General features: G+C 40.3%; 2 protein-coding genes across 3 annotated transcripts; one reads left to right on the forward strand and one right to left on the reverse strand.

The window, feature by feature from the left end:
* The first annotated feature begins 24 nt into the window (after positions 1-24).
* Positions 25-18208, forward strand: LOC116390144 (occludin). Its single transcript, XM_031859502.1, has 9 exons — positions 25-273; positions 5348-5972; positions 7033-7224; positions 7917-8084; positions 13037-13200; positions 14434-14652; positions 15307-15478; positions 16366-16407; positions 16734-18208. The coding sequence occupies exons 2-9, from the start codon at positions 5367-5369 to the stop codon at positions 16830-16832; spliced, it is 1662 nt and encodes a 553-aa protein (XP_031715362.1). The 5' UTR covers positions 25-273; positions 5348-5366; the 3' UTR covers positions 16833-18208.
* Positions 18209-19341: 1133 nt separating this feature from the next.
* Positions 19342-27456, reverse strand: LOC116390145 (nuclear receptor subfamily 2 group F member 6). Of its 2 annotated transcripts, none has more exons than XM_031859504.1 (5): positions 26709-27456; positions 25547-25641; positions 22725-23056; positions 22154-22400; positions 19342-21512 (listed from the first exon to the last, which is right to left on the reverse strand). In XM_031859504.1, exons 1-5 carry the CDS (start codon positions 26975-26977, stop codon positions 21238-21240), a joined length of 1218 nt encoding a protein of 405 aa, XP_031715364.1. In that variant the 5' UTR covers positions 26978-27456; the 3' UTR covers positions 19342-21237. The 2 variants fall into 2 exon arrangements, with proteins under 2 accessions (XP_031715364.1, XP_031715363.1); XM_031859503.1 differs by having other exon boundaries at positions 22725-23059.
* Positions 27457-27475: the final 19 nt, after the last annotated feature.

Here is a 27475-nt window from a genome sequence, read left to right on the forward strand (position 1 = left end):
TGTTGCGGTCTTGTGGGCCTCATCCCTGCGGAACAAAGCACTTGTTTCAGAAGCTGTGTGACTGTGAAGGAAACCGTTGTCTGTCTCCGCCTGGGACAGCAGCTTCAAGCGGAGTGGCGACTTTTACATTTAGTCTCAGAATAAGAAGTTTACTTCAATATTAATGTAAACATTCGGTTGATTTTTTGACGGACATATTTTTCTCTCGACTGTTCCAAACTTTGAGAGCAAGGAGAGTTTTGACAGGAAACAGACTCCTCCAGCGATCCTCAGGTAAGAAAACATGACGTTTAAAGGTTAAATATGATCTAAAAACAGTAAGTCGAGTTATTCTATTAGACGACACTTGCATTAAATGTATGTCTTCTTATCAGGTTGTTATCAACAGTATTCGAGTGAACAGCGCATTAAGGGTATTAACGGTAGTAACGTTAGATTTGTAACAGGTGGGACCCCTCATGTTACCTAATCACGAGACGGTAACGCTGGTTAGCGGTGTAACGTCAGGTGAACTACCTTTTGAAGTTGGTTATTGGTTATAAAGGAGTCAGTTAAAACGATCAATACAAGAAACCTATTGGGACAAAACACAGAAAATCGCACCAAGGAAAAGCGTTCCTCAAACCTGTTCCAGAAGTAGGAGCAGCAATGCCACAGTGTAGAAACTACAAGAACCAAAATATACTTAAAGTAGCAAAAGTAATCATGTAGAATGCCCCATTTCAGAATGACGCACTAATGTGTGTATGTATGCCTCACTGATTTCAACTACATTTGATACTGCTGTGCAGCTTGATGTGTAATAATGCATCATTAGTGGATTTATATTTTGTATTAATAATAACTAAAGTTACTAATACTTTCACATATATGTAGCGCAGTAATAAGTACAATAATGTGAATAACAGGTTACAGGTTCACAACCTGTAAGCTTTAGATGTTTTCTGATGATGTTACGTGTGTGTGTGTGTGTGTGTGTGTGTGTGTGTGTGTGTGTGTTTATATCATTGACTGCAGAGCTCAACAGTAAGGATTTCCATTGGCAACCATTTTGAGAAATTCTTGGCCTTTTGTTTTCCAAATCAGTGACTCGGTAAAACTAGGTACAGCAAACAGCAAAATGTGCAGCCCAAAATAAATACACGTTTAATAGTTGTTTCAGTAATATTTAAATATTGCTGTTACAGTCGGAACCTAAATCAGATATCAAAGCTAGTGCAGTTACCTGCGTGCGCAGCATCTGTTTTAGAGATGGCGGTAAAGCTAATTAGGTTGTTTGACTCTGAGGTAACTTGACTAACCCATCAACATCAACATCACAATGTTCAAACTAATTCAACTAACAAAGGACCAGACTAACCTGAACAAAAAACAAAAAAGGAAATAAAGTGGTGCATTGATGACGTATTTTTGTAGGCCAATCTAATTCCATTTTCCACATTGTTCCATATTCCTATTCTGTTATTTTGAATGATGAATGATCCTTTTATTCATTACACATTTTCCGTCCCTGCGGTGATTCGACTGTGAGATTGAAAGTTGAATCAGACTCCTTAGACCGTAGAATAGTAGACTATTCTACAGCGAACTACAACACGGTCGCATGAGTACACAACGAGGCTGATAAGGCTGATGTAGTCTCAGTTAGCCACTTGTTAGCATCCCCCTTTTTTAAGACACGGAGGAGCCTCACAATTCACAAGAAGGGTATTTTACATATATATATATATATCGTAGAACAAAACATTAAAACCTCTTAAGCTTTTCTGTGGTATGCCTTAAGTGCTCCAGTAATAAAGCCCAAAAGACAAAAAAGTAGGACACGAATGTCGCAAAATTCATGGGCGCTACCGACTGCAGCATCTACAGAACATGCTCTGCCGGTCAGTACGATTTAAATGCTCCCTCCATGAATTTTACTGTGTTAACTGTAGTTTATCTGTTTTGCAAGTAAAAAAAGTATGCATAAAATACTTAAAGCAAACTTTAAGACATCAAATAAAACAATAGGAGCAAGTTTTTGGTCAGGTTTTGTGTTTATTCAACACCATTTACTCTAACTTCATTAATATAGCTGGGGTAGACGAGCTATTAGAATCCCCCCTCAGTATGATGTCATACCCTTCAACAACACGACCGTCTCCAAAATGACAATTAAGTTGAATCAACATCTCTCTAAAACTGTTCATGTATTAATGTGTATTAATTAAAGACACCTAAAGCATCTGCAACTGAATGCACACGTGTTTTTTTTGTTTTTTTTAAAGACCCAGGTATTTTTCCACGGGGTGTTTTTGGGCAGGAAGTCATGGCTGAATCCTGTGTGTATGCCAGTGGGTCCCAGCCTACATCGGGGTCGGGCCTAATTGTTTTTGACAGATGGGAGACATGTGACTGTTTGACTGGAATTCCATTATTAGCAGCAGATGATAGAATCTCTGTGTTAGAGGAGCTCAGGCTGCGGCTGGTGGGTGTCTGACCTGACCTGTGACTGTGGTCCAAACATTGTGCTCTCTGCCCAGCATGAAAATGAAGTTTGTGAGCCAGTTTTACACAAACAGCACTGTACTATTACTACTGCTTCTGCTACTACTGCTGCTGAGTAAAAGTAAGCTGTTAAATAAATATAAAGCTTCCCCTCACGGCTTTAAAGATTAATCGATTAGTTGTCGATAATTAAATTAGTCGTCAACTATTTTGAAAATCAGTTTGAGTAATTTTCTAAGAAAAAAAGATTTTTTTTTACTCAGTGATTAATTAATTTGTCAATAAGATGTAGAAATAAATAGTGGAAAATGCCCAATATCCCAAGTTAATGTCACCAAATGTTTTGTTTTGTTTGACTAACAATTCAAAACCCAAAGATATTCTGTTTTCTTCCACTAAGACAAAGCAGCATATTCCTGTGTTTGAGAAGCTAAAACCATCACTTTGTTTCAAGTTAAACCATTAATCATTGCAGCTCCAGCTCTGTCTGTGATTTCTGCCTCCCAAAGATTCGCACTGCAGTACTTTCAAATGCTTCCTGTAGAAAATTCCTACTTTAATACATTGAAAAAAACGTTTTGAGACCATATTGGCTGTTTGGCAGGTTTAGAGGAGTTCAAAAAAAAGAGCCAGTTTGTGCTCAACATGTTGTACTTTTCCTAATCTTATATCTGGGGCCTTGGGTGGTTGTTTGGTCGTTCTCAGTATAATTTGGTTTCATTGTAATTCCAGACACTGACAGTATAAATTAACCTAAGACCCAGTGGCTTAGGAGACGGCCCGTTTATCAACATTAAAGGACACCTGACACCGCTGTGCACCACATCCACCTGTCCTCCCCTCTTTCTGTCTCTTTCTCCGGCCTCACTCCACTCAGGAGCAGCACAGAGGAGCCCTTGTTTGATCCTCCCTAGACAGTGCCCCAATTTTCCTTTTTTTTTTTTTTACCCTGACTCCATGGCAACATTGTTCCCCTGACGAGCAGCCTTGACTTTTGCCCCTCCTGCTCCAAAAACAAAGGCAAGAAGTTATTGGAGGGAGGGAGAGAAGGGGGAGAGGAGAGCCCGGGGACAGGAGGAATTGTGAGGGGGGATGAAGGATATGGAGGAATGAGGGAGGGAATAATGGGAAGGTGTCTTGGATGGAGGCTCTGAGGCGAGACTCCTTCTACCGTTTGTGCCAGTGTCCCATAAAGAAAGGAGAGTTACTACTGGAGACTGTGGGCAGTGCCAGGGACTGTCTCTCTGTCTGTCCGTACGGCCGCTAAGACTGGGTTATATAGACGGTCTCACGGATGTGAGGAGGAACCTTTTGGATCGTTCGTATCACATCGTGCAGGATTCTCCGAGCGCGTCTCAGGGTCTGATAGTGTGACACTCGTGACCTTCGAAGATGCAGCTCGCATAAATCAAGCTTCACTCCCTCGCATTCTCACCAAGGTGCCTGAACAGGAACAAAATGTAGTGGAAAGAGTTATTTGTTGTTGTTAAAACTATTGCTGTTGTGCCGCTGGAAGAGTTCAGAAAGCACTTTGCAAACATCCCTGAAAAGATTAATCAAATATCCGTTATTTTCATCAGCAATTAAGCTCCTGATTATTTGCAGGTTTGGTCTATAAAATGTAAGTACGTGTTTAAATAAACGGCCAACCCAATTTCACTGAGCTCTATGTGACATATCACATGGTTTGTTCAGCTAACAGTCCGAAAGTAAAAAACTTTCAGTTGAGTTCACTTTCATTCATGACAAAATCGTTTGACATTGACCTTTTTACTTGAAAAATGACTCAAGGATTTATCAATATATCAAAATAGTTAATACATTTTCTGCTTTTTTCTGTTATACATTTAGAAAACATTGTGTTTTGGACTGTTGATCTGATAAATCAATTAATTTTAAGACCTGACCTCTGGCTCTGGGAACATGTCAGTTAATTCTCTAAAAAAGATGAATCAACAAAAGCAATAATTAGCTTCACCCTTTGGATTAATGACTTATGTCCCTTATTGTTATGTCGTGTATTTGATAGATGACGTGTTACTGTCTGTTACTCAAGCACTGTGGTCATATCAGGGTGAGATTAGAGTTGGCAAAGAAAGTAAAAGAAGCATTAATGTTCCATTTTTTAGTTTTCTGCAGTAACTTTCTCTGCTTTTTACATGCCTTTTAACTGAAACATGTAGGCAGCCCCCTCCCTGTAGGGCTCAATGTAGAAGATTGTTAAGTCGTATACACTGTGACCTTGGATATCTCTCTGTAAGATTTGGTAACGAGAAAGAAAACGAGAAAAATGTGCTTGGGGATTAGCGGGAGTTGAAATGTTCAAAGACTGGCTGGACATTGTGGAGGCTGGAGAGAGACTCCTACAGTCTGTGAAGAGGCAAAAAGGAAAGTATTGTTGTTTGGCTGCGCTCCCTGTCCTGGTACCGACATCTCCACACTGATTCTGACTTTGCTGGTACGGAAACCTCAAGGCTTAAGGTCAACGTTCTAATATATTTATATTTTCTGTTAATGTAGGAAAGCAGTTCTAATCTAGTTTATAATATGATAAGTGCTGAACTTTCTGCTCTCTGTAAAACCTAATTTACTCAACGTGACAGAAATGAAAAGTTGCACAAACAAGCCTAACTTGTGCCCTCGTAAATCGCACTCCCTGGAAGTGGTAAAACATTTACACTGTTCTGTTACTAAATGTCATTACCAAAGACAGTCACGCCTAACTTTCCATATCTCCACGTAGCATTACTCATATCAGTGCTGCTGAAAAACAGAGACGGACAAATCTCACCAGCTTTTACACTTTGCTCTCTCCACTATCCACAAACTCTTTCTGTTTTGTCCGCTTTTGTTTTTACAGTTCGGGACATCTTTGAGCGATGTTTGACAAGCAGCACTACGAGAGTCCACCTGTCTACAGTCCTCCCTTCAGCTCGCCATCCAACAATGGCTTTGGCCCTCCAGGCAGCTTCAATGCCCCTCAGAGCGATTACAATGCATACCCACCTCCCCCGGGATCGTACTACATTGAGGACAAACCGCAGCACTTCTACAAATGGCTGTCACCTCCGGGGATCATCAAGGCCATGATGGCTACGGTGATCGTGTTGTGTGTGGCGATATTTGCCTGCGTGGCATCCACTCTCATGTGGGACATGCAGTATGGAATGGGCATGGGAATGGGCTATGGCGGTGGCGGTGGATACGGTGGCGGCAGCTACGGCTCAGGATACGGTGGTTATGGAGGAGGCTACGGAGGAGGAGGCTATGGAGGAGGAGGCTATGGAGGAGGAGGCTACGGCAACAGCTATGGCTCCTACGTCTCACCGTACTCAGCCAAATCCGCCATGATTGCCATGGCAGCCATCAACTTCATAGGGGCACTGGCCTTCTTCATTACCAGCTTCTCTAAATCCAACATGGTCCGCTGTAGGAAGTTCTTTCTGGCCCTCATGATAGCCAGCATCATTATGGCTATCTTGCAGGTAAGACTCATTCACATTTTATAGTCTCCAATCACTTTATGTGGAGGAAACATAAAACAGGACACTGGTGATGGGTGATTAATTTGAAGCACAAGATGTATCTGTAGCGGGAACAAGAGAGCCAAATATTACAGAAATCACAATCTAAGTAGAACATAGATCACTTTAAATCAGACGGAACATCAAAAAAAGTGCCGGGCAAGAGATTTACTTGACTTTTGCTTACTGATTTTCCTAAACCAATAATATCCAGAGCACTTTGTCTTTTATTCTCAAGAATAAGGACATTGTTTCTCATAGACTTTGCAGCTCCTGTTGCTAAATCAAAGTCTGTACCTTTTGTTTGTATTCATGTCATACACACCCAGCCCACAGTGGCTTAGAATACACCAAAGATCGTTTACTGGACATATGCTACGGTGTGTACCAACGGTTTAAAGTTGAAACTGCTGCACAAACTTCACACCCAGAAAAACAAAATATATTGTTTCTCCGTTCATAAGGTTCATGGCAAATATCCATAACTACCCCCGAGCTAAAACAGGTTAAGACTTTTATCATGATCCAGCAAGACACTAAGATGCAGGGCAATATACTCAAGTCATTGCTGTAAGGGACAAGAATGCTAAAACTGAAATTAATTTTCAATCTTACCTGAGTCATGCACAGAGTGTTGACCTCTGTTTAGATTCTGCTGCCTGATTCTACACTGCAGATGTTTAAAAGGATGTGAATTACATCAGCAATTCCCTGCTGCGGTATCCCATATTCATGTCTAATATTTGGAGTTTCCCTTCTCACATCCCAACGAACAGTGAAAACACACATCTCTGTCATGAACGGTATTTAAATGTGCATGTTTTTGAAACACCCTGAACACCAGTGTATAATGTGAAACAAGACTCTGTGTGTACACATTTTAACTCTCGGTGGTCTACACACTGAGTCGGTTAAAGCACATGTTCATCCACAAGTACGTTCAAGATCACACTGTTATAATAGTGCTAACATACTAATAGTGTGATCTGTGCTCATTGTTATCGATCATTGTTTGTTCCAGGGCATCATCAGCATCGTCTACATCGTTGGGGTGAACCCCATGGCCCAGGGCTCCTCCAGTATGAGCTACAATCCCATGTTAATAATGTGCCAGAACCTCTACCAGACCAGCTACTCACAGATGGGAGGAGTGGGAGGCTTCCCCATTTACAACCAGTACCTCTACCATTACTGCTTTGTTGACCCACAGGAGGTGTGTAGATATTAAGTAGATATCAACGGTTGAGTCAGTATTTGATATAACTCTCTTGAGGATCAATTCAAGTAGATGTATTATTCTATTTATAACATTATTTTAAATTGATTGGGCTAGAGTAGTAACTGTAGTAGCTTATTTGGAAGGTATTTTTAAATGGGACGAGCGGTGAAGGCCACAACATGTATTTTTAACTAACTATTGTGTCTGAACTACAGCCCAAAACACAAATATGTTCTATATACAGTGATATAAAACAAAGACAAGCAGCAAATCCTCACATTTCTGGAGCTGAAACCAGTACATTTTTGGCATTGTTTATTATTAGATTTTTTGTTGTTATTGGTGATTAGGTTTGTGTTCATAAAATAAATGTGGTTGAAATGCTTTGTGTTTGCTTGTGTATCACTCGCCAACATTTGATGTGAAACTTTGTTAAAAATGTGAGATAAATCTGGACTCATATTCGCATATTATCAGTCCTTTTCTGTTTTGTAATATGTTATCATGCAGCAGTTGTTACAGTTTTTGGGTACACAGAGCCACACAATGTGATATTTATTTCACTGAATGAAGTCACACGTGTACAGTATTTGTGTACTTTGAGTACCAGGATAAAGCAGCTTTATTTTACAGCTTATCTCCTTGAGAACGTTCCAGTTTTTAATCTCATATTCTTGCTTTTCCAGGGAGTTGCCATGGTGTGTGGATTCCTGGTTGTCTTTGCCTTCGGTGTTGCGGCTTTCTTTGCTCACAGAACAAGAGGGAAGATCTGGCGCTACGGGAAACCAAATATCTACTGGGAAGAGCCTCTTGTTGGCGGGAAGGCCTCAGAGGGCAGAGACGTAGAGGAATGGGTAAGAGACAACAGGTTAATAAGATTTACATGGGATTTACAAAGAAAAATCATATTTCCGACCCTAACTGACCCTGAGTTTGGGCATGCACAGCTGGCAGTCAAATGAACAGGGTTTAACAGAGGGTTTAAATCCAGCCTAAGAAAAGTTGATGGAATACAATGTTCACAGACGGATTTGATTAGAGGATCAAACTAGAGAACATCTTGCGTTGGGGTCACACCAGCCCAAATCGGGCTTTACTTTTTTCAGGTTCCGTCTTACATTTTTCCAAAATTCCGTGTTTTCCATTTGAATTGTTCTGAATTCTACAATTTGAGCTCAATTTGTCAGCAGAAAGAGTGTCTAATCATGTAGTGAGTGAATAAAATGTTAAAAAATTCCATAAATCAATATTTAAAATGTAATGAATATCAATAATTTTGATGCATCACAATATTGCACTATTTTTTTTTAGTAATCAATGCAGTTATAAAACAATGCGCACACGCTCCCCGGTCAGCTACCACCACAAATACAATCCAATCCTGTAGGAAACAGTGATTCTGTGCCTACGCTGAAGCTGTACTTACGCTGATGTAAAGTAGGTAAAGAAGGTTGGCTGCAGTGAGGTATTCCTCCTGCTTAAGTAGTCATCAGTTATAAAGATGGGTTCGAGGATGGTGGTGATGCCGTAAAATAAAGCTGACTTTGCACATTACCGAAGTTGTTTTGTCACTTGTTATGCTATGTGACACAATATGTCCAGATGTTGTTCACCAGTTCAACATCTCTCATATGTTTTCGTTGTTTGAGTTAGAAGTCATATACACATCTTTATGAGTTTACTGGCTCCAGCAGGGAAATGGTCAGAGTACCATAACAGTGTTTCCTCTGACTGAATCACTTTGTTCAGGGTCAGTGAGTGTTTGCTCATGGTCTACTACCTGGTTTCACTCTGAATAATCATTAACCACCTGAGAAGATGATAAGCAAGCAGGCGGTTTCTAGAGAGACGGCCTTCGGGTTTTTAAATGTCAACATCACACGAGTCACATGAGACCTGAGATACGGGTTAATTATTGACTCGACCTGCCACTTTTCAAATGATGCCTGTTGTATACAGTGAATGACAATAAGTTAACATCGAAAGCTCTGTACACTCAGTTTTTTATCTTAAAACTAGGTCTGTAGAATATGTCCGCTCTGTTTCTAAAAACTGTAGTCAGCATCCTCCCCAACACATGATGTCCACATCCAATGTTTGCTTTAACACAGGGGAGTGTCAGGAACACAAATCAATACATGCAGACACATGGCATATTGTACATGAATGCCAATTGCAAGTGAAAGAAATACAAATACATAGAAAAAAAGCCAAATAAACAAAACTAAATATTGCTAGTAGTCCTTTACGCCCCATCCAGCCATCTATTTGCCCATGCTAACTGACAGTGATACGTCTAGCATCCAAACCTTATTTAAATGGTGTGCTGATTGTTTTATTTTAGTTGACAAGTACACTCCAAGGACTTAGAAGTACTAGCTTAGCTCTAATATTTGATCAAATTAGTCAATGAAGTGCGTAGAAAGTGCTGCCGGTCACACTTTATCTCTGGCACTATACAGACGTGGTGTTTTGTTGGATTATATAGAGCTGTTTGTTTTTAAGAGTGGTCATCTTTGCCTAGAACACGGATACATGCACACGGAGGTGTACAGGCAGAGCAGAGTAGATGAGTCAAGCCTGGAGTGAATACTATGACGAGCACTAGTGTCTGACAATGGAGCCATGCTCACTGATGTCATCGGACTGAATGGTGGGTACAGTAATGGAGTGGATGCTGCTGCTGCATTTAAAAGTTTCACCAAATCGTGATATTTGATGTTAATATTGCTTTAAGAAAGAGAAAGAGATATTTAGTTTATTATAAAGGGTAGTGAAAAGGGCAAAGAGTATCCAAGGAAGATGAATCTTGGAAGATGTGATTGTTATTGAAGGTCTGATGACTTTATTATCTATAGTTACATATTTTATCTTTGGAAAAACCTCAATAAACTGGGTATCTTAGTGTGGTAGAATTGAACTCATATTTCCACTGTTCCTGCAGTTATTTATTTTCTATGTTGCTGCGCTACCTGCAGTCTGTATCTGTGCCACAAAATGAGTCATCGGGCTTGTCTGACTCCTTTAAACACAAGGCCAGTGACAGTCTGAGGCGGTGGTTGGTTTGAGATTGTACCCATCTCTGTTGCTGAGCTCAAGGAGGCCTGGCATGCTCTGATGACCTCACACACTGGCCTCATTCAGCTGCGGCATTGTGTCTGCTGCATGAAGTCATCAGAGTTGGTCTCTGCAGGGCTGTCTGTGTCAACTTCAATTTACAGTCATCAGTTAAAAAAAAAAAAGGTCAAGGCCAACTGATGATTTACAGCTGTGCAAGAAAAGGCAAAATACTACCAAACTCTGAGAGTTTGGTAGAATAACACTGCTATCTTATAACCTTTACGTGTGGCGTCGGCCTACAGTTCAGGTTAGCCATCTTTGTATTTACTGTGCCACTAAATGCTGGCTGTACGGTCAGTTTACGTTTTGATAGTTTGTTTAGTGGATTAAATCCAAAGTGGCAGAAACAGGGAAACAACTCGTATTTTTGTCCCACCACCAGGAGACTGCCTTCGGAAAGGGCTAAACGAAAATACGAGTGGTTTTCTCCTTTCTCCCACTTCTGATTTAATCCAATAAACAAATGTACACCGAACCCGTAGCTTCAAGGTGATTATTATGCCTTTGGTGCAGGTCTACGTCTTCGTCCTCTCACGTTGGACTGAGGGCAGACTGAACACTACAGCGTCTCACTATCACTTCTCGAGGTACATGTATTATGACAAGACAGGACCGGCCGGGGCTAGCTGGTTAGCATGCTCATTTCAGTAGATATCTCTGCAACGTTAGTTCATTATTTTTTTCGTGTTTTGAGCTAAAACTCTGGCCATATCTTCCACACTTTGCACCTTTAAACAAGTTAGAATAATATTGTATTGGGAAACAAAATGTTGCTGCACCCTGAATAATCCCTGGTCTGACTGAAGGGGCTTATTGTTTGCCGCTTGAAACAAATGCTTTATGTTATTGACATCTCTTAAAGGAAGAGTACTGTAGAGTGTAGAAAAATATCTAAATGCGATTAGTTTGACCAGTTGTCCATTCAATGAGGTTTTTAGATTTGAAGACCTGATGATTTATTTTTATTTTCAAAATGAATTCCGACGTAATTGACCTGCGTATCTACAGCTAAAGTTGTCCTTCCAGATGATGCAGTCCAAAGTCGATGGTGATTTGAAAATTGCAACATTCATTGTATTTTCTCTTATAAATATGTCAATCGCTGCCACTAAATATAACTTGCTGTGAATACATTCACAATTTGCAAAGCACAAGTGCATCATCTTTGGTAAAGCACATCACTGCAATTGAGAGTTTTTAAAAAAATATTCAGTCATTTCTACCCTTTTCCATCATGAGTCTCCGTGCCACTGCTCTGCTTCTCCTTCTTCTTTTATCACACATGCACTCTTCCCTCACTTTGCATGTCGCTGTGCTTTGCTTTGCTCCTTGTTCTCTCATCAACATCCACAGCTTCGTCTCGCTGCCTCACTCGCTCTCTCTCCATCTGTGTCTTCATGCTTTTCTTCACCAGGTCCAGGACTCTCAGACATTCTTACTTTGCGTACACACTGTGCTCACAGCCCAGCAGCCGCTGTGCTGCACACTGAGAGTGCATTGTTGGGATTCTTACATGTAGCAAAGTCTTCAAATAGGGTTCTCCTGCAGCTGCAAGAAGGGCAAGTCTCCCCCACCCGAGTACTCCACCCACCATGATTATTGTTTCTTGGGGGCTAGGCTGATGCTCCTGCACTGTGAGGAATTTAAGAGATTGCTCAGTAATGTACCACCCAAGTAAGCAGGAGGGTGAACGTTTTTTTTTTAGGGTTATGTAAAGTTGGGGAATAGTACATTCTCACCTCTAAGCAGGACTGGTTCTGAAATACATTATAGACAAGTACAGGAATTCTTAATGCCTTCTTGTGCAGGTGCAGTAGGTGTTAGATGTCTTATTTCAGAGGAACACAATTCCTCACGATGCTCTGCACAGTTTTGTTGTTTTTCCAGCCCCAACCATTTTCAGTGCTATTTAGTGTACAAAGTCAGATGCCATGTGCCTGCTTAATTTAAAACCTGCCTCACGTCCTCTTTGTGGTGTTACATTTGAAAAACAACCAAAAGGCCTCTGCTAAAGTCAGTTAGTCCTCCGCGTAGCAGAGAAACAGTAAGACTTGTTTAAAATTTAGACTTAAATGTTTTGTGTCGAGGTTGTGTAAAAGATATCTAATGATTGATACGTTTACTGGAACCAGTGGGGGAAACAGTAACCACCCCTGAGGCCTTCATTGTGAGGAATTCCCTCATGCAGGCTGTCTGAACTCACAGGAAGGACTTGAAAATACAGATTAAGGGGAATTTATTTACTCGACAGACCTTTTGTTTGAAGACAGAAAGGGTGAACACATCCGTTCCAGGTGTTCATGAAGACAGAAGACAATAGAAAGAAGTGAAAGTAAAGCTGAAATTATTGTCAGATATTTTCTGTGTGTACATTATATCCTCACTTATGACCACTCTTTTTAGGTTATAGGGCTTTTAGAAAGAAACTTAATGAAATGCTTTGTAAACAAAAGACCATCAATGGTTTAGTCAGCCTTTGCTTTTGTTGTCTTGACCTTTTCAAGCGCGGTGAACCAAACAGATAACCCTCATTGGAGGAGTTGGCCTGTGCTGTCCAATTACACGTCTGACTGTTCTCTCAAGGAGAAAAATAACGGTTTCTGTCACAGGATGCCAGTCAGAAAATGAGCCTGTAGCTTTAGGTGTTTGTTTGTTTGCTGAGTCTGTTCCTTCCTGCCTGCTATAGGTGAACAATGTGGAGGAAAGCCGCAGTGTTCAAGACGCCCCCACCCTGCTGGTGTCCGAGAAGGGAGCCGGGCTGCTCAACGCCTCAGTGAACAGTGTCATCTCCTACCCCCCACCCAAGGTGGACAGCAGCTCCTACAATGAGGACACCAACGACAACAAAGAGTGGGTGACCTGTATTCTCAGCCCCCTTGTCTGCTCAGATTATAGAATTATACATACAAATCAGATTAAGCCCCAGACTTCAAGATGAGTCGTCAAAAGCATTTTTATGTTTTACAGGAAGACAGATATATTTGGTATATCTATATCTATGATATAGATAGATAGATTGATTCCACACAAACAATGAACCTCCAAACATGTGACTACACAAGCGATATCTGATCACTGCTCTGTTTTAAAGCCCATGAAAACATATTGCCCTCTGTTGAGCTGTGTGTGTGACCTTTGAGCTCTTGGATTCATGTTCCCTTCTTTTTTTTCTCATGCTCATTGAAATCTCTTAGGAAGGGAAAAGGCAGGATGTTGGTGAACGAATGTAATTGCTTTTCTTTAATGCTAGAAATGATTTCTCCTGCACCTTGTTTTTGTTTGCATTGGTGTTCTCAGGCCTGCAGTGTGTTTGACTGAAAGTGCATTGCTCCTCACGGTTACTTAACATCTCGGTACCTTTGAAAAAACAAGCCAAGCTCGTATCAGAAATATGCTCTGAATGACCTAATTAAGGTGAATCGCACTGTTAATGTTCAACACTAAGACCAAATAATACAATTTTACAAAGCAGGATTTAGCTTTGGTTCAAAGTACAGAATATTATTGTTTTGACGATTTCTCTCTCACAAAGTGAACATAGCTGGCGTTTTCATAAGCAGAGGAATGTCGGAGTGCTCTATTGTTGACAGACTTTTTTCCTAAGAAGTTGTAATATCTGCACTGCTGGATTTGGATTCCTCTACAAATCCCTCCGAACAAAATTGAGCATGTTTCCTCCTTCCCGTTATTAAAGTGCTGTCCCTGCTTCCTGGTCACTGAGTCGAAGTGTAGGGGGTAAGAAACAATAATCATCAGTGGGTCAAAGTGTTTACCTTCCTCCATATGTTATCTGTCTGGGCCATATAAGTGAATATTGGTTTTCTTTAGACACTGTCTCACATATTTAAGTTCCTGGTGTTATTTGGGTCCTGATTACTTTATTTGTTCTATGTGGTCAAGAGCACGATGTCCACTGGGAATGGGGTGATTTCAGTAACCTCTTTAAGGTTATATTTTAAATAAAGTCTCTCCAACGAAATTGTGATCTTAGTGTAATGCTATTTCCATGAAAGATACTTAGTGGTTCCAGTGGGAAGGCAGTCATTACAGAATTGTTTTCATTTTTATGTTGCTGTCCTGCAGGTACTCGGAGAGGACCACCAGCAGACCATCAGAAGCCTTCTCCCATGGCGGAAGAACCAGCTCCAGCCCGTCAGAGGAGACTGGCGGCGGTCGCAAACCCTCTGCCAACAGGGGCAAGAGACGCAGACGTAACCCTGAACTGGACGAGTCTCAGTATGAGACGGAGTACACCACAGGAGGAGAAACGGGCAATGAACTTGACGAAGAAGAGTGGGAGAAGTAAGAATATACTATTGTATCTCCCTGCAGCTCATACGTTGTCTGGATTAAAAATGGAAATGTTATTATCTTGGAACAAAGAATGTTGATTGCAGTCTCTCCCTTAGGACCAGACCCAAATTCTTTGATTGAAATGAACAACTGTAAGCTCAGAAAATCAAGCTCACATTAGAGTGACACACGATTTACAGGAACATGCAGCTGGAACATCTTTTGGATCGAAGTACAGAATAGTAAATAAACAGATGCTTAAACAGCAAAGCTTGGAAAAGGCTTCAGGCTGTACGCGCTTCTCTCTGTCCAGGAGGGTAGTTAATCCTCTGAGGCATTCAAGTTCACATGGGCTGTACTCAGGAGTAATGAGAATTGGGCCAAAGGTACAAAACATGGTCGTCATTGTATTTCATGAGAAAGCAGTTTTATTTGGCTGTTGTTCGATCCACCTATACTAACACAGCATTATTGAAACCAGCACCTACACTATTACTCATAGACCAGTGCACTGCGTTCCTGTGCTTCAGTAGTAAGCTTGATAACCTCAGTAAAGGTTGTGTAAAAGTGTGATGTTCTTGTGCAGAAAGTGTTTTTAAGTCTTTCTAATGAGGTTTTTCTCTGATGCTGAATTCTCTCCTCCTCCTCCTCCTCCTCCTCCAGTACGTACCCAGATATAACATCTGATGCTCAGCGTCAAGACTATAAGAGAGAGTTTGATGTCGACCTTAGGGAATACAAGCGCCTGTGTACTGAGATGGACGACATTAATGACCAGTTGAACAAACTCAGTCGGCAGCTGGACATCCTGGATGACACCACTGCCAAATACCAGGTCAGATATATGCAGTGCTCACCTCCTAAACTCAGGAGAAAGGAATGTATGAGTCAGAAATGCAATACGCAATATTATTCCCTTTCACTGTAACTTTAATAGTGAAAAAATAAGCCTCATGAATTAAGAAATGTTATTATTCTTTCTGCCAAAACAAGCTTCTCTTTCCTTACAATTGCCAAAAATGAAGGTTATCATTTTGCCGTTTGCAGCTGTAATATGCTGAAATCTGCTCCACACATAGTATCAGTTTTGGGTTTATGCTGCGTCCTTCTTTTTCATAAACTTCATTTGTAATGTTTTATGAGCCACCCACCCTTTAGTGTTCTGGGGCCTCAAAGCAATAATTCTACATTAATAATGAAGAGAAAAAAGATATTAATTGTTGAGTAATACAATCGTAATCCTTGCAGTGCTGATTAGCCTGAAATCAAACTGCCACTTCAACAGTTCACAATTAGGCAGAAATGTACTGAATGTGCTGAATATTTGCGAATTGTTAAAGTACATTTTTTTTAAATGCACCCATAACGTCTAGCATTTTCATGATTCTCATTTGTTGAGTCACTGCACTGATGAGTTCAACCAGATATCATATCTAAGATATTTGACTTTGTCTTGGGTTGTTGTTGGAACATCTCAGCCCTCTATCTCCATTTTACTGACACTATTATGTACGGCATTGAAGAGATGCAAGTATACATTGCAAAGACTTAGATAGACACACAAAGACTAAAATCCTGTTCATCAAGGTCCTGAGTGCACAAAACAGATGTTTTGTGCACTCAGGACCTGTAAAACGGGAAAAGACAAGATTCTTCTAAGATTCAGTTTGTATGTGAGAGACACAGGATCACAACAAATGTTTTTTCCTCATTTTTCCACAGGCTGTAGCAGAGGAATATAATCAGCTGAAGGATCTGAAGCAGGTGAGCAAACATCTCTGATAATACTTTATATAAACTAAACTCCATAAAGACTTTACTCAAAATATATTGCAGTTATTTGTGGAAGCATTACGTTGTTAACATCCAGCTACAAAATGTCACCTCATTTAGATTTCCTCGTATTCTTTTGTACATAAAACTTTTTCTCTAAACATTTTCCTTGACAGTTCATCATGAAGCTTTTAGAACCTTTTCTTTAGAGCAGAAGAGCTAACATTCTCACTGTCGAGCATTATTGAATAACTCATGCATTTTTGTGCTGTTTTGTATTGTTACATGACTCATCTAGTGTTCTCTCTACTCTGTAGACATCCGACTACAGGTCTAAGAAGAAAGAGTGTCGCATGCTGAGACACAAGCTGTTCCACCTCAAACGCATAGTGAAGGACTACGACAAGAACCACTGATGAACCCACTGAGTCCTGACACTCAGCTCTGTGGTCCTCACAGCAAACAGTCACAGACACACAGGCCAAGATACACTCCAAAATACTACAAAGACTGTGACATGCCAAGACCAAAGTTACCTGTACAGGGTCAACACACTCTGGATAACACCCCACAAACACACACACACACACACACACACACACACACACACACACACACGCACACGCATAGGGAACATCAGTTATGAATAAATAACTACTTTTTTTTAGAAGAAAATGGAAGCAGGGCACTCGGCTGTAGCCACTTCCACAGCAAACACTGCCTTTTCAGCATCATTGTTCACAGTGTTCAGTCACTTGTGCGGATCAGAGGGTGTGGTTTTGAGAAATGTCATTAAAAATGTACCTGACCTGCAGTCACCTGTGATAAGACTGTGCTAAGTTTCTGTGGCTCTGTTTGCTCTCCAACTTGTCTTTGTTTTATCTCCACAGATAAGAGGTGGAGCAGTATTGTAGAGAACGTAGTAATGGGTGAGACGGGTTGCTAGGATTGTTTTGCGAGCAAATCTTTGTCACATATGAACTTTAGTTGTGCTTTTTCTCATCTTCTGCGTTAGTGTTCGTAACTAATTTTAACGTCAGTGAAGTTGAAACTGCTCTCTGCCGGGACCACGTGTTTTTACTGGCTTTTTTTTAAACCAATATTTTTACATTGATTGTCATTGATGCAGTGAGACCAAAAAGGGGACAGAGTCGCCATTGAGATATGCGAGACATCGTTGTTTTATGTATGCTTTTAATGAATATTGTTCATACTACCTACCAAGAAGAAATTTACAGTATATGTTTGTTAGATTCAGCAGATATCTTAGTTCTGTCTTTTGAACCTACTAAAGACTCAATGTGGTTGATTTTTGATCATTCAAAATGTGCTTAAGCTATGCAAATGATTAAAACTAAATCCTGACTACTTTATCTTATATTTTTTATTATGCAAGCTCCTCAACACACTGGAAAACACTGTTTCTTTCACTGTCTATAAGCTACGCTCATCTTTTCATTTGATTCTTTGCCAATGAAAAACGATCATCTGCTAATTCCATGTGTGGTCATTTTTGTATTAATCCCTTTCTTGTGCAAAGTGTTAGGATCTAGTGGATGTTATAATGTGTTAATTATTCAGACACACTTTTGATTTCTCGTGCATTTGTATTTTTACAAAGAACAATGTTGTCATTTTACAAACCATTTGCGAGCCATTTATTTTTGTACGAATTTATTTCCTTAGATGCTATTATAAGACCATTTTTTGTAACTGTATACTTCCAGAAGGTATGATATCTAAAAAGTACTGAGTTCAATAATAATAAAACATTCTAATTCTCTTATAATTAGATAAACCCGTCTCTTACTTTTTCACGTCTTCCATGTTTTGCTGACCCTGCTGATAGCTCCAGCTTTGTGCATCTGCAGTGAGCGTCCAGCAGGGAGAGCAGAGTGACTTCAGGGAACCACGATCCAATCACTGTCAGCTCAAGGTAAGCTGTTGCTGCCCTCTTTTGGTAAACTACTTTAAAACCAACTTACTATACCAGAGCTGTTCAGCACCGGTATCTGCAGTTTCACAATGGTGTTGTTTAATTGTCATTGTATATTGTTTTTTTGCAGTTAGTACACAAAAACAACAACATTTTTATTTTTATTTTCTACTTGAATAACTAACGAAATGCTACAAAACACTAATTAACCTTCAGTTTTGCTTCTTGAGTGTTCGTGTAATCTGTACTCTTTCCAGATTTCAATGGTGGAAAGGTTCATGTTCATCTGCTTGTAACACCTGAAGTTTCTAAACAGCCTCTTGGATTCATTTTCTTCATTTATATTTACAATCGCAATGTCCGTCTGTCCTGGAAGAGGGATCCTTCCTCTGTTCCTCTTCCTGAAGTCTCTTCATTTTTATCCCAGTTAAAAGTTCTTTTGGAGAGCTTTTCTTTTTCCAAAGTGAGTGTCTCAGGACAGGGTGTTGTATGCTGTACTGATTTTAAAGTACTTTGAGGCAAATGTGTGATATCGAGCTGTATAAATTAAATCAACTTGACATTTTGAATGCAAATGTGTATGCCCAATATCAAGAATAGAGCTGCAATTCACAAGTATTTTCATGATCAAATAACTATTTGTTTGTCATTAATTGATTAATGATTTAATCTATAAATTATCACCAATCGTGAAAAAGACTCATCACAAGTTCTGAGAGGTAAAGGTGTCATCTTAAAATTGTTTGACCAACAGTCCAAAACATATTCAATTAATAACGAATAATTAATATGAAGCACAGAAAAACAGAATATTCTGACATTTTGAAGCTGGATCAAATATTTAACAATTTTACTTGATTGGGCGAATTAAGTAAGTGTTATTATTTCAGCTCCAAACAGGAACTTTGACATTAAAATGACTGGCAAAGTGTTTCTGATTTTGACAGATGTGTGCAGTGCCTTAATGTCTCAGAGACATAAGTCATCCACAGAGAGAATGTACATTTTATTTTATTTCTCGTAATAACCAGTCGTATGAACTTCTTTTGCATTTTGTTAGGTTTAGCATGGTCAAAGAAACATGCTTCTTTATAAAGCAAAGCTACACAGTGAAATCACTATCCTTATATTCCAACAAATAACACAAAGTGATTCAAGAACAGTATAATTGTTGTCTTTTTTATGGGGAATACAAAAGAGTTTTACCAAAAACACTTTTTTCCCCACATTGTCTTTTCTTTCAGTCAGTTAATTTGGCAAGAAAAACATTTGTCACATTGACTGTCACTGGTCACACTTCATGGCAATAACACTCATGAATGTGACTGCATAGTACCCTTTTATCTCAGTACCAACAAACACCATAAACTTTACAACACTTACAACACTTGGAGTACCTTGCACAAGCATAATGATCTGAAAGTGACCTCTGTCCACTTTAGCCTGTGCTATAACACACTGTTTTTAAAAGGGGACCATGAATCTGAAAGAAATTTAAAATGAACAACCTCTACTTTAATAAAAGTAAAGGACACAAGTCTCCAGTTTGCAGAGATTAACCAGAAAAACAAGATGTCACTTGACTAAGTGTAGCGTTCTGTAAATGATATGTCAAACGTTATGTCCTCTTACATTTCAAAACATATTGGACAGACAGGTCTACAGGGGAATATGAGCTTTTAAGGTTTCTGTGATAAAGACACCTTGATCCCTTTATATTTATCTTTAGCACATCAATGAACAATCTGTCGTTGATGTATAAAACATGAGGTAATAATGTTTGGGTGGGATGTGACTGTCTGAGGAGCCAGGTGTGTTTGAGTACATTCAACACTTCCTGTTGCAAGAACATTATTGTATAATATACTATATTAAAGGAATAGCTCTAACATTTTGTGAAGTACGGTTATTTACTTTCTTGCAGAGAAACAGTAAATATGAAGCTAGAACTGGTGGCTGGCTAGTTTAGCTTAGCATAAAGACTGGAAACGGCTAATTATATTTAATTAGTTGAATCAGTACAAAAAACAATGCGTAAAAAGGACAACTTGCTGGTTTACCGGGGATAATTGCCTTGCTGTTGCAACCAGTGGAGACTCCAGAAAGTTACTGGTCCCGGACCAAGCAATAGTCCAGCACACAACCCCGTAAAACATGTTGTTTTTCCACTAAGCTAAGCTAACTGGCTGCTGGCTGTAGCTTCATATTTACTGTACAGATGAGTATACTTCTCATCTAACTCTGCAACAAAGTAAATTGGCGTATTTCCTAAAATGTTAAACTTTTTTGGTACATAACATATAAATGTAAAGTACGTCACATAGTATAATATGCAATACAATGCCCATGCCTCTTCTTTGTTTTAATGCTGTACAAGGTGATGCTTTTCAGTCTTCACACAAATACATTTGGTAACAAAGTCTGAGATTTCATTCCACAAATAAAACGTGACAGAACTTAGGTCTCATCTAAACAACATGTCCCAGATATAAAGCTCTGCCTGTAAAAGTGCCACTGCTGTGGCTTCATTTTAAACAAAGCAGAGGGAAAACACTTAGAGCTTGGGTTCAAACTGAGTCACATTAAGGATGATATGGGAGGAGGTAGTACAGGCACATGGCCTCATATAAGAGTCTGATGTTTAAATAAAGCCCTGTGTTTTTCTCCAGTATCAGACAGAGAGAGATCAGATGGAGGTCAGAGCAAAACTGACAAGTGCTGCAAACATACATACATATATGTGTGTGTGTGTGTGTGTGTGTGTGTGTGTGTATATCTATCAGTTTGTATTCATAACATTCAGTTTGTACCGGATATGTAATCTTTGTGAGCTCTGATTCAACCCAATCTGATCTCAGTCTGCCTTACTCTGGAGTCAGCTGGCTTCACTGTCCCGGTACGTAGGGCCAGCTGATGGAGCTCCCCGACAGCTGCATGTCTCGGATCAGCGTCTCGATGGGTGTCTTGCCCACTAGCCGCATGAAGAAGAGTTGGGAGATGAGGTTGGCTGGCACGGCGCGCAGAGCCGGCAGCCGCAGCAGTAAGCGGCCAAAGCGCTGAGGCTGGTTGGGGTACTGCAACCTCTCGTACTCTGTTAGGGCCACCTGGGCCTTCTCCTGTAGGGAGTCCACATGGGCTGGGTCTGTCAGACCACATGCATCTGTCAGGCAAAGAAACACAAGATGATCACCATTTGATTCATCTGTTGCTCTGTTTTTGTACATTTTATATATTATACTTATAGCTTCTTTATCCGTATGTCATTTTAAATTGTAAGTTCCTGCTTTACTTACATTTGTGGTCCCTTTAAGGAATAGTTCTACATTTTGGAGAAAATATGCTTAATTGCTTTCTTGCGGAGAGTTTGAGAAGCTCTAACCCTCTGATAACCCACAGCTCGTCTTTGTTATACTTACTATTTGTCAAGATTAGACAAGCAAGATATAACAAGTTTCCAGTCTCTATGCTAAGCTAACTGGCTCCTGGCTGTAGCTTCATATTCAAAGGACATCGAGGTGGTACCAACCTTCGCATATAACTCTTGGAAAGAAAGTGAATAAGTGTATGTCAAACTGTTCCTTTAAAGGAAATTGTCTCTCTTTTTGTCCCCCTTCAGTGAGGTCAGAGGTCACATTCAGGCAAGTCAAAGGAGCCCTGTCAAAATGGACCCTGCCTAATACATCATACAGACAGTTTTTTTTTTGGTCTTCTATAAAGACACATGGGATCAGTTTACAGCAAAGACATCCAGTTACAGGAGCTTTAATCACCCAGATAGCCTTGCAACAAAACCAGACTTACCGGGTGAAAAGAGTGCAATGGCCTTGAGGCAGCTGTACTCGGCTGAGTCCACCTGCAGCCTGTTCAGCTTGTCCACCTGGTCTTGGAAAATCCTGACCTGGTCCATGAAGGACACCACTCGCTCAGCAGACATGGGAGATGAGTGGAACCCGGCAGCTGCCAGCAGAGGAGCCATGTGTAGAGGCAGAGCAGACTGAGCTGCGTTCAGGATGAAGAGCTCGCTCCAGCTCAGCCTCAGCAGCGCCACCTGTAGAGTTGAAAGAAAGGGTGAGTCCCAGCAGGCATTTGGACTTTGTCATAGTAGGGAATGCAAAAAAGAAAGGGCTATCTGGAGGTCAGGACCAACAAAGGTACATCATATAAAGGTAAATCTGAGGGGCCACATGTCGAGTAAAAGGATAAGAAAGAATAAAATCAATGTCTCGGTGTCAGGCAGACCGGAAGTTTCGCAGTGAGCTTTAATATTTGCACATGAATTTTAAAATAGACTCCGTAAGGTGGTTAAAAAAACAAAACAAAAAAAAGACAGGAAAAGAAAACAAGTCACAAAGTACTGTATGTCTTGACTCACCTGCTCTGAGACTGGAAGTTCTGGGAAGTATGGGATGTTTCTGGCCCACTCGATGGTGCTGAAGAGGAGCCGGGCAGCCAGCTCACAGATGCTGTCGATACCCATGACGGAAGCTCCGCTGGCAGATGCCTGCATCTGGGCCTGACTGTACGGGTTCACGTAGCGGCTGCTGGGGTACGGCTCAGCTCGGAGGAGCTGGGAGATGAGCTCTGACACCGGCTGTCCATTAAAGTAATCTGCCCCAATGGGACCTGGCACTGCACCTCCAACTCCACCAGCCAGGGAGTTGGGACTGATACCCGAGTGAGATGGAGGGATTCGTCCTCTCTGGACTGCTGCAGAAAGACAGACAGCAGAATGAGGATCTGAACAGCCTGGTGGAGGTGTGTGTGCTCTCTGAGAAACCGGTCCTTGTCCCTTTAGACTCATTCACTCAGTAAATTACAGTTTTCAGTTTGAATTTTGATTTGAAGGTTGTAGAAAATGGATTTACATTTCTAAAGTAACAAAATTGAAAGTTTAAGTCAAACTCGTCATATTGTCGCTGTTCTGTGAAAACCATGTGTAAAAAACCTTGTCAGCTGTCTGACAAGGTTTTAAATGGTATATCAAGCTTAAGAGGTAGCTAAGTGTTCTCAACCCTTAACTGTTTCCTTCAATGTTTCTAAAAACTGTCTTTGCACAGCGACAATATGTCCAAAATGTAGATGTTTAGTCAATGTAATTTCTTGTAATAAAATGAAATAATGTTTTCATCAACAACCTTTTAACAATGTAATTATGAGACATCGATTGCAGTCTAATACGGAGAGTGCTGCTCCTATTTGTAGTCCTTAGTGATTATAATGTAAGACCAACATCTTGATGCATGTGAGCGCTCTGTCTGAGGTTAATGGAGCGCTGCCCTCTCTGCACCACACTTTAAAAACCACCACTGGCTGTTTTAAATATAGGCTTTAGTTTCAAAGGCCAAAATCTCACTTAAGGCAGTGAGCATGTGCTTCTCTGTCTGGGTTAGAGGTGAAACAGACGTTACCATCTAATGTGGAAACAGCGCAGTCTGCGTCATGGGCCATGGTCAGCGTGGTTCATTAATAACCTGGCTCAATATAACCCCTGTCAGACTGTCACCTCACTGCACATTATGTATGTATGGCACAGCGGCTCGTGGTGTCCTCTGACACAGGCTGAAATACAAGTACGGTTACAGGGAACTGGAATACAATTACAAATGCTTTTGAAATAGTTTGTGATGTGATAATGAGGGTAAGATTGCTGGTATGAAAATAATTACACCAGGGGAAATGGGAATCATCTTTTCTTACTACTAATCAGACTTGCAGAAATTAAGCAAAGTATAACTGTCATTAAATGTATATATATATATATATATATATATAGACACATGCTGTAAAGAGACTCAGATGTTTCAATGTGTTGAGTGAACTTGTCAACTTCGAGCTCCGGGTTGACAACATGCTTTGGTTGATAGTATAAATATTGTGCTTGGATCACTGGCAAATGTCAGTGGCTGTTTCTGTCGAAATCAGCATTTTCTCTGCGGACTACCCATTTCTTATATTTTTGTACGTGTGTTTCTAGGTATTTGTGCTTTGCTGAAGGGTGTTTGTACATGAATCAGGCTATTTGTTGGTATGTAAAAGGAGAAGATATGATTGGTTTAAACCTCAGTGCTAGAAAGTGGCTTCATACATATACTTAAGTACTGTATTTAAGTACCAATTTTGAAGTATTTGTACTTTGCTTGACTTCCATTTTATGCTACTTTATACCTCTATTCCATTCAATTTCAGGGGGGAATGTGGTATTTTTCTTTTTGCACTACACTACATTCATTTGACAGCTGCAGTTACTTTGACGATCAAGATATTATATAAATAACATATATGATTGTGTTATAAAATATGATTAAATTCAAGTTTAAACTAACCAACATATAAAATACATCAATTTGGCTCCATCTCTCCCAGCTACAAAATTAGAATGCTATTATAATACTAATAATAATAATACATTTTTACCTACAAAGCAAGTAGCTTACTTTTAATACTTTTAGTGCAATTTGCTGATCAGTAAAATGTTGAAAGCAGAACCTTTAAAGAAGGATTTTTCAACTTTTACTTGAATTTACTGATTTGTTTGGCTACTTGGAGGCAGCGCAACAAGCTGTAAACATAACACTAATTTTAAGTTGATATGGCAAACATGTTATCCAGCAGTTGCTTATTTACACATCCAGCGGTTAAGGAGCAACATTGGTGTTCCATTTGAGTTAAGTCCAATATTCACTCTCTTTTAGCTCTGTTTTTGGTCTCCACCAACTCCTGAAGGAAATATGTCTTTTAGCTGCTAAATGCTATGTTCACTAGTCACTAACTGTGTCTGTCTGCTGTTTGATGTTTGCCAGGCAGTGTACATTAGGTTCATCGGGGCTTTCTGTGGCTTCTGGAAACACTGCTAATGAAAGTGAACCAAAACAGTAAAGTTGATGAGCTGAAAAATGCTAAAATGGTCCTTAGAGCTGATGGGAGGGGAAACAGGGGATAATTCCCATTAGGTTTTCAACACGTCACACATAGTCAGTAAATCAATTGTTAATACAAAAATAACAATTAGTGCAGCTTTAAGTAAAGGATCTTCCACCACTGGGAAACCTAAACGTAAAACAATAACCTCACTCTTAGATTTTTCACCTCTTGCAATAAAAAAACAAAAAAACAAAAAAACTCATTCACGTGTCTTCTAATCCTAAAATAAACACATTTTAACCTGCTGTGCAATGGATGACAGAGCTTTGATACCTTCTTTGCGCATTCCTACACGGAAACATTTCTTCAGACGACAGTATTGGCACTGGTTGCGGTGATGCTGGTCGATTTGGCATTCTCGATTTGACCTGAACGAAGGAAACAAACGATGAAACACTTACTGAAGAGCAAAAAAAATGATAGTCACCGTTAATACCATGATAGTAAGATGCTTTAAGTGAGTTTCTAATAATGAAAGAAGTTTATATTTACATCTTTGTCTTCCCCCTTCCTCTCCCTCTATCCCCCTCACTGACTCCCATGGTGAGTGAACTATGTGAGCTCTGCGAGGTTGAAAAGCTGGCTGTGACCTTTGTAAATCATAGGCCTTACCCGCCCTTGGTTTGCCTTTTACACCAGAACGAGGTCTGCCAACATTTCACCGAGAGCGTTTTTCAGACGTGACAAACTGACTGGAAAGACGATTATTATGTGGAAGAAACGACTACATTCAGAGGCTCAGAGTAGTCTTAGTAAGAGCAGAGAATTAAGTTGCAACATTGGGTTCCTGTGGTGAAGAATAATGGAAATGTTGACCTTCTGAGGCAATCCATCCTCACATGACTGACCTTCAGGGCTTTCATTTATTTTATTTGTGAGACACACCCAAGGCTGGAGCATATCACTCTGACTGATGTCTGGAGAAACGGACTAATCTGCTGTGTCTATTCATAAATGTGAATGTCGGAAAACAGCCCCATCCCACATTTAGCATTTAAAAGCATTATATAAACATTTACTAAATGGTTTATAAAACACTATAATGTAGTTGAATGCAAATATAAGGACATTTTAAGTGTTTATTGATATAGATTATTAGTCATCAATTATATCTTCTCCTATAAAGACATATTTTATATTATTACGATATTGTTGCTCATTATTTGTTCATACCCTAACCTCCAATTAAACAGGAGGAGCTATAGTTGTTGACAAATACATTAATAACATTAATATCTGCTGACAACTATACATACTTTACAGTGTGTTATTAACAATTTGTGTTCCCAAAAGTGTTACCAAAAAAGACACTGTAATCATACAAGAAGAGCAAGCTAAATTAATTCTGTGTCCTTTAACTCTATACTCTATACTCTATACTGTTCAAACTATCAACAAAACAAGACATCACTTTGAATCTCCCAGCAGCCCTCACCTGCAGGAATAGTTGAGGTTTCTTCTGATGCTCCTTTTAAAGAAGCTCTTGCAGCCCTCGCAGGTGAACACACCATAGTGCTTTCCACTGGACTTGTCCCCGCAGACCACACAGTCCACCACGCAGGCCTTGTCCTCGTCCCCGACGTCTACGTCACTGCTCCCGGCTTGAGGCGAGCCCTCCTCTTCCTCCCTCCTCAGGTAAGCCTTCTCCCCCAGTCCATTAGTGTCCCCGTTGGGGTTGCCCCATCCCCCGCTCACCATGGCCATATTCTCTGAGACACGCAGCCCTGTGAGTGGATCATACACAGACCTGCCCCGTCCCCCAGCCTCCGACTACCCTTTAAGTCTAAAAACTGATCCCAGACAACAAAACAGCTCCAGACTTTTATTAAAGTCAGGTTTTGTCCGAGAAGATCTAGAAGTGGGATAAAAAAGTTGTTCCGGACTCTCCCGTGTTGACCTTTCTCCCCTTTGCCGTCTGGTTGTAATGACCTGGAGGTCCTTCGCAGTGCTGTTTTCTCTCTGGCTCTTCTTTAATCCCTCTGCTCTCTCTGTTCTTGTCTTCCACCCTTGTGTTCTCTGTCCTGACCTTCGATCAATGGCTCCCGAGGTCTGAGAAAACTTCAGACATGCATTGAGTGGTTCAGAGTTCAGGCAGGAGAAAAGGGTGCAGCCTTGCTCTTTTCACTGGAAACAATAAATTACACTTTGACTCTGTCTCTCTTTCTCCTTCCCTCCCACTTTCTCTCTACGTCCCCCCCCCCA

The sequence above is a fragment of the Anarrhichthys ocellatus genome, unplaced genomic scaffold (genome assembly GCF_004355925.1).
Source record: "Anarrhichthys ocellatus isolate YVR2014 unplaced genomic scaffold, GSC_Weel_1.0 scaffold22, whole genome shotgun sequence".
Taxonomy (NCBI): Eukaryota; Metazoa; Chordata; class Actinopteri; order Perciformes; family Anarhichadidae; genus Anarrhichthys; species Anarrhichthys ocellatus.

Excerpts from the sequence above, each read along its gene's own strand:
- LOC116390144 (XM_031859502.1), top strand. The coding sequence starts at position 5,367 with ATGTTTGACAAGCAGCACTACGAGAGTCCACCTGTCTACAGTCCTCCC. Across the intron at positions 5,973-7,032 it reads TCATTATGGCTATCTTGCAG|GGCATCATCAGCATCGTCTA; the intron begins GTAAGACTCATT and ends TGTTTGTTCCAG. Across the intron at positions 15,479-16,365 it reads ACACCACTGCCAAATACCAG|GCTGTAGCAGAGGAATATAA; the intron begins GTCAGATATATG and ends ATTTTTCCACAG.
- LOC116390145 (XM_031859503.1), bottom strand. The coding sequence starts at position 26,977 with ATGGCCATGGTGAGCGGGGGATGGGGCAACCCCAACGGGGACACTAAT. Across the intron at positions 25,642-26,708 it reads AACCTCAACTATTCCTGCAG|GTCAAATCGAGAATGCCAAA; the intron begins GTGAGGGCTGCT and ends TCCTTCGTTCAG. Across the intron at positions 21,513-22,153 it reads CATTGCACTCTTTTCACCCG|ATGCATGTGGTCTGACAGAC; the intron begins GTAAGTCTGGTT and ends TTTGCCTGACAG.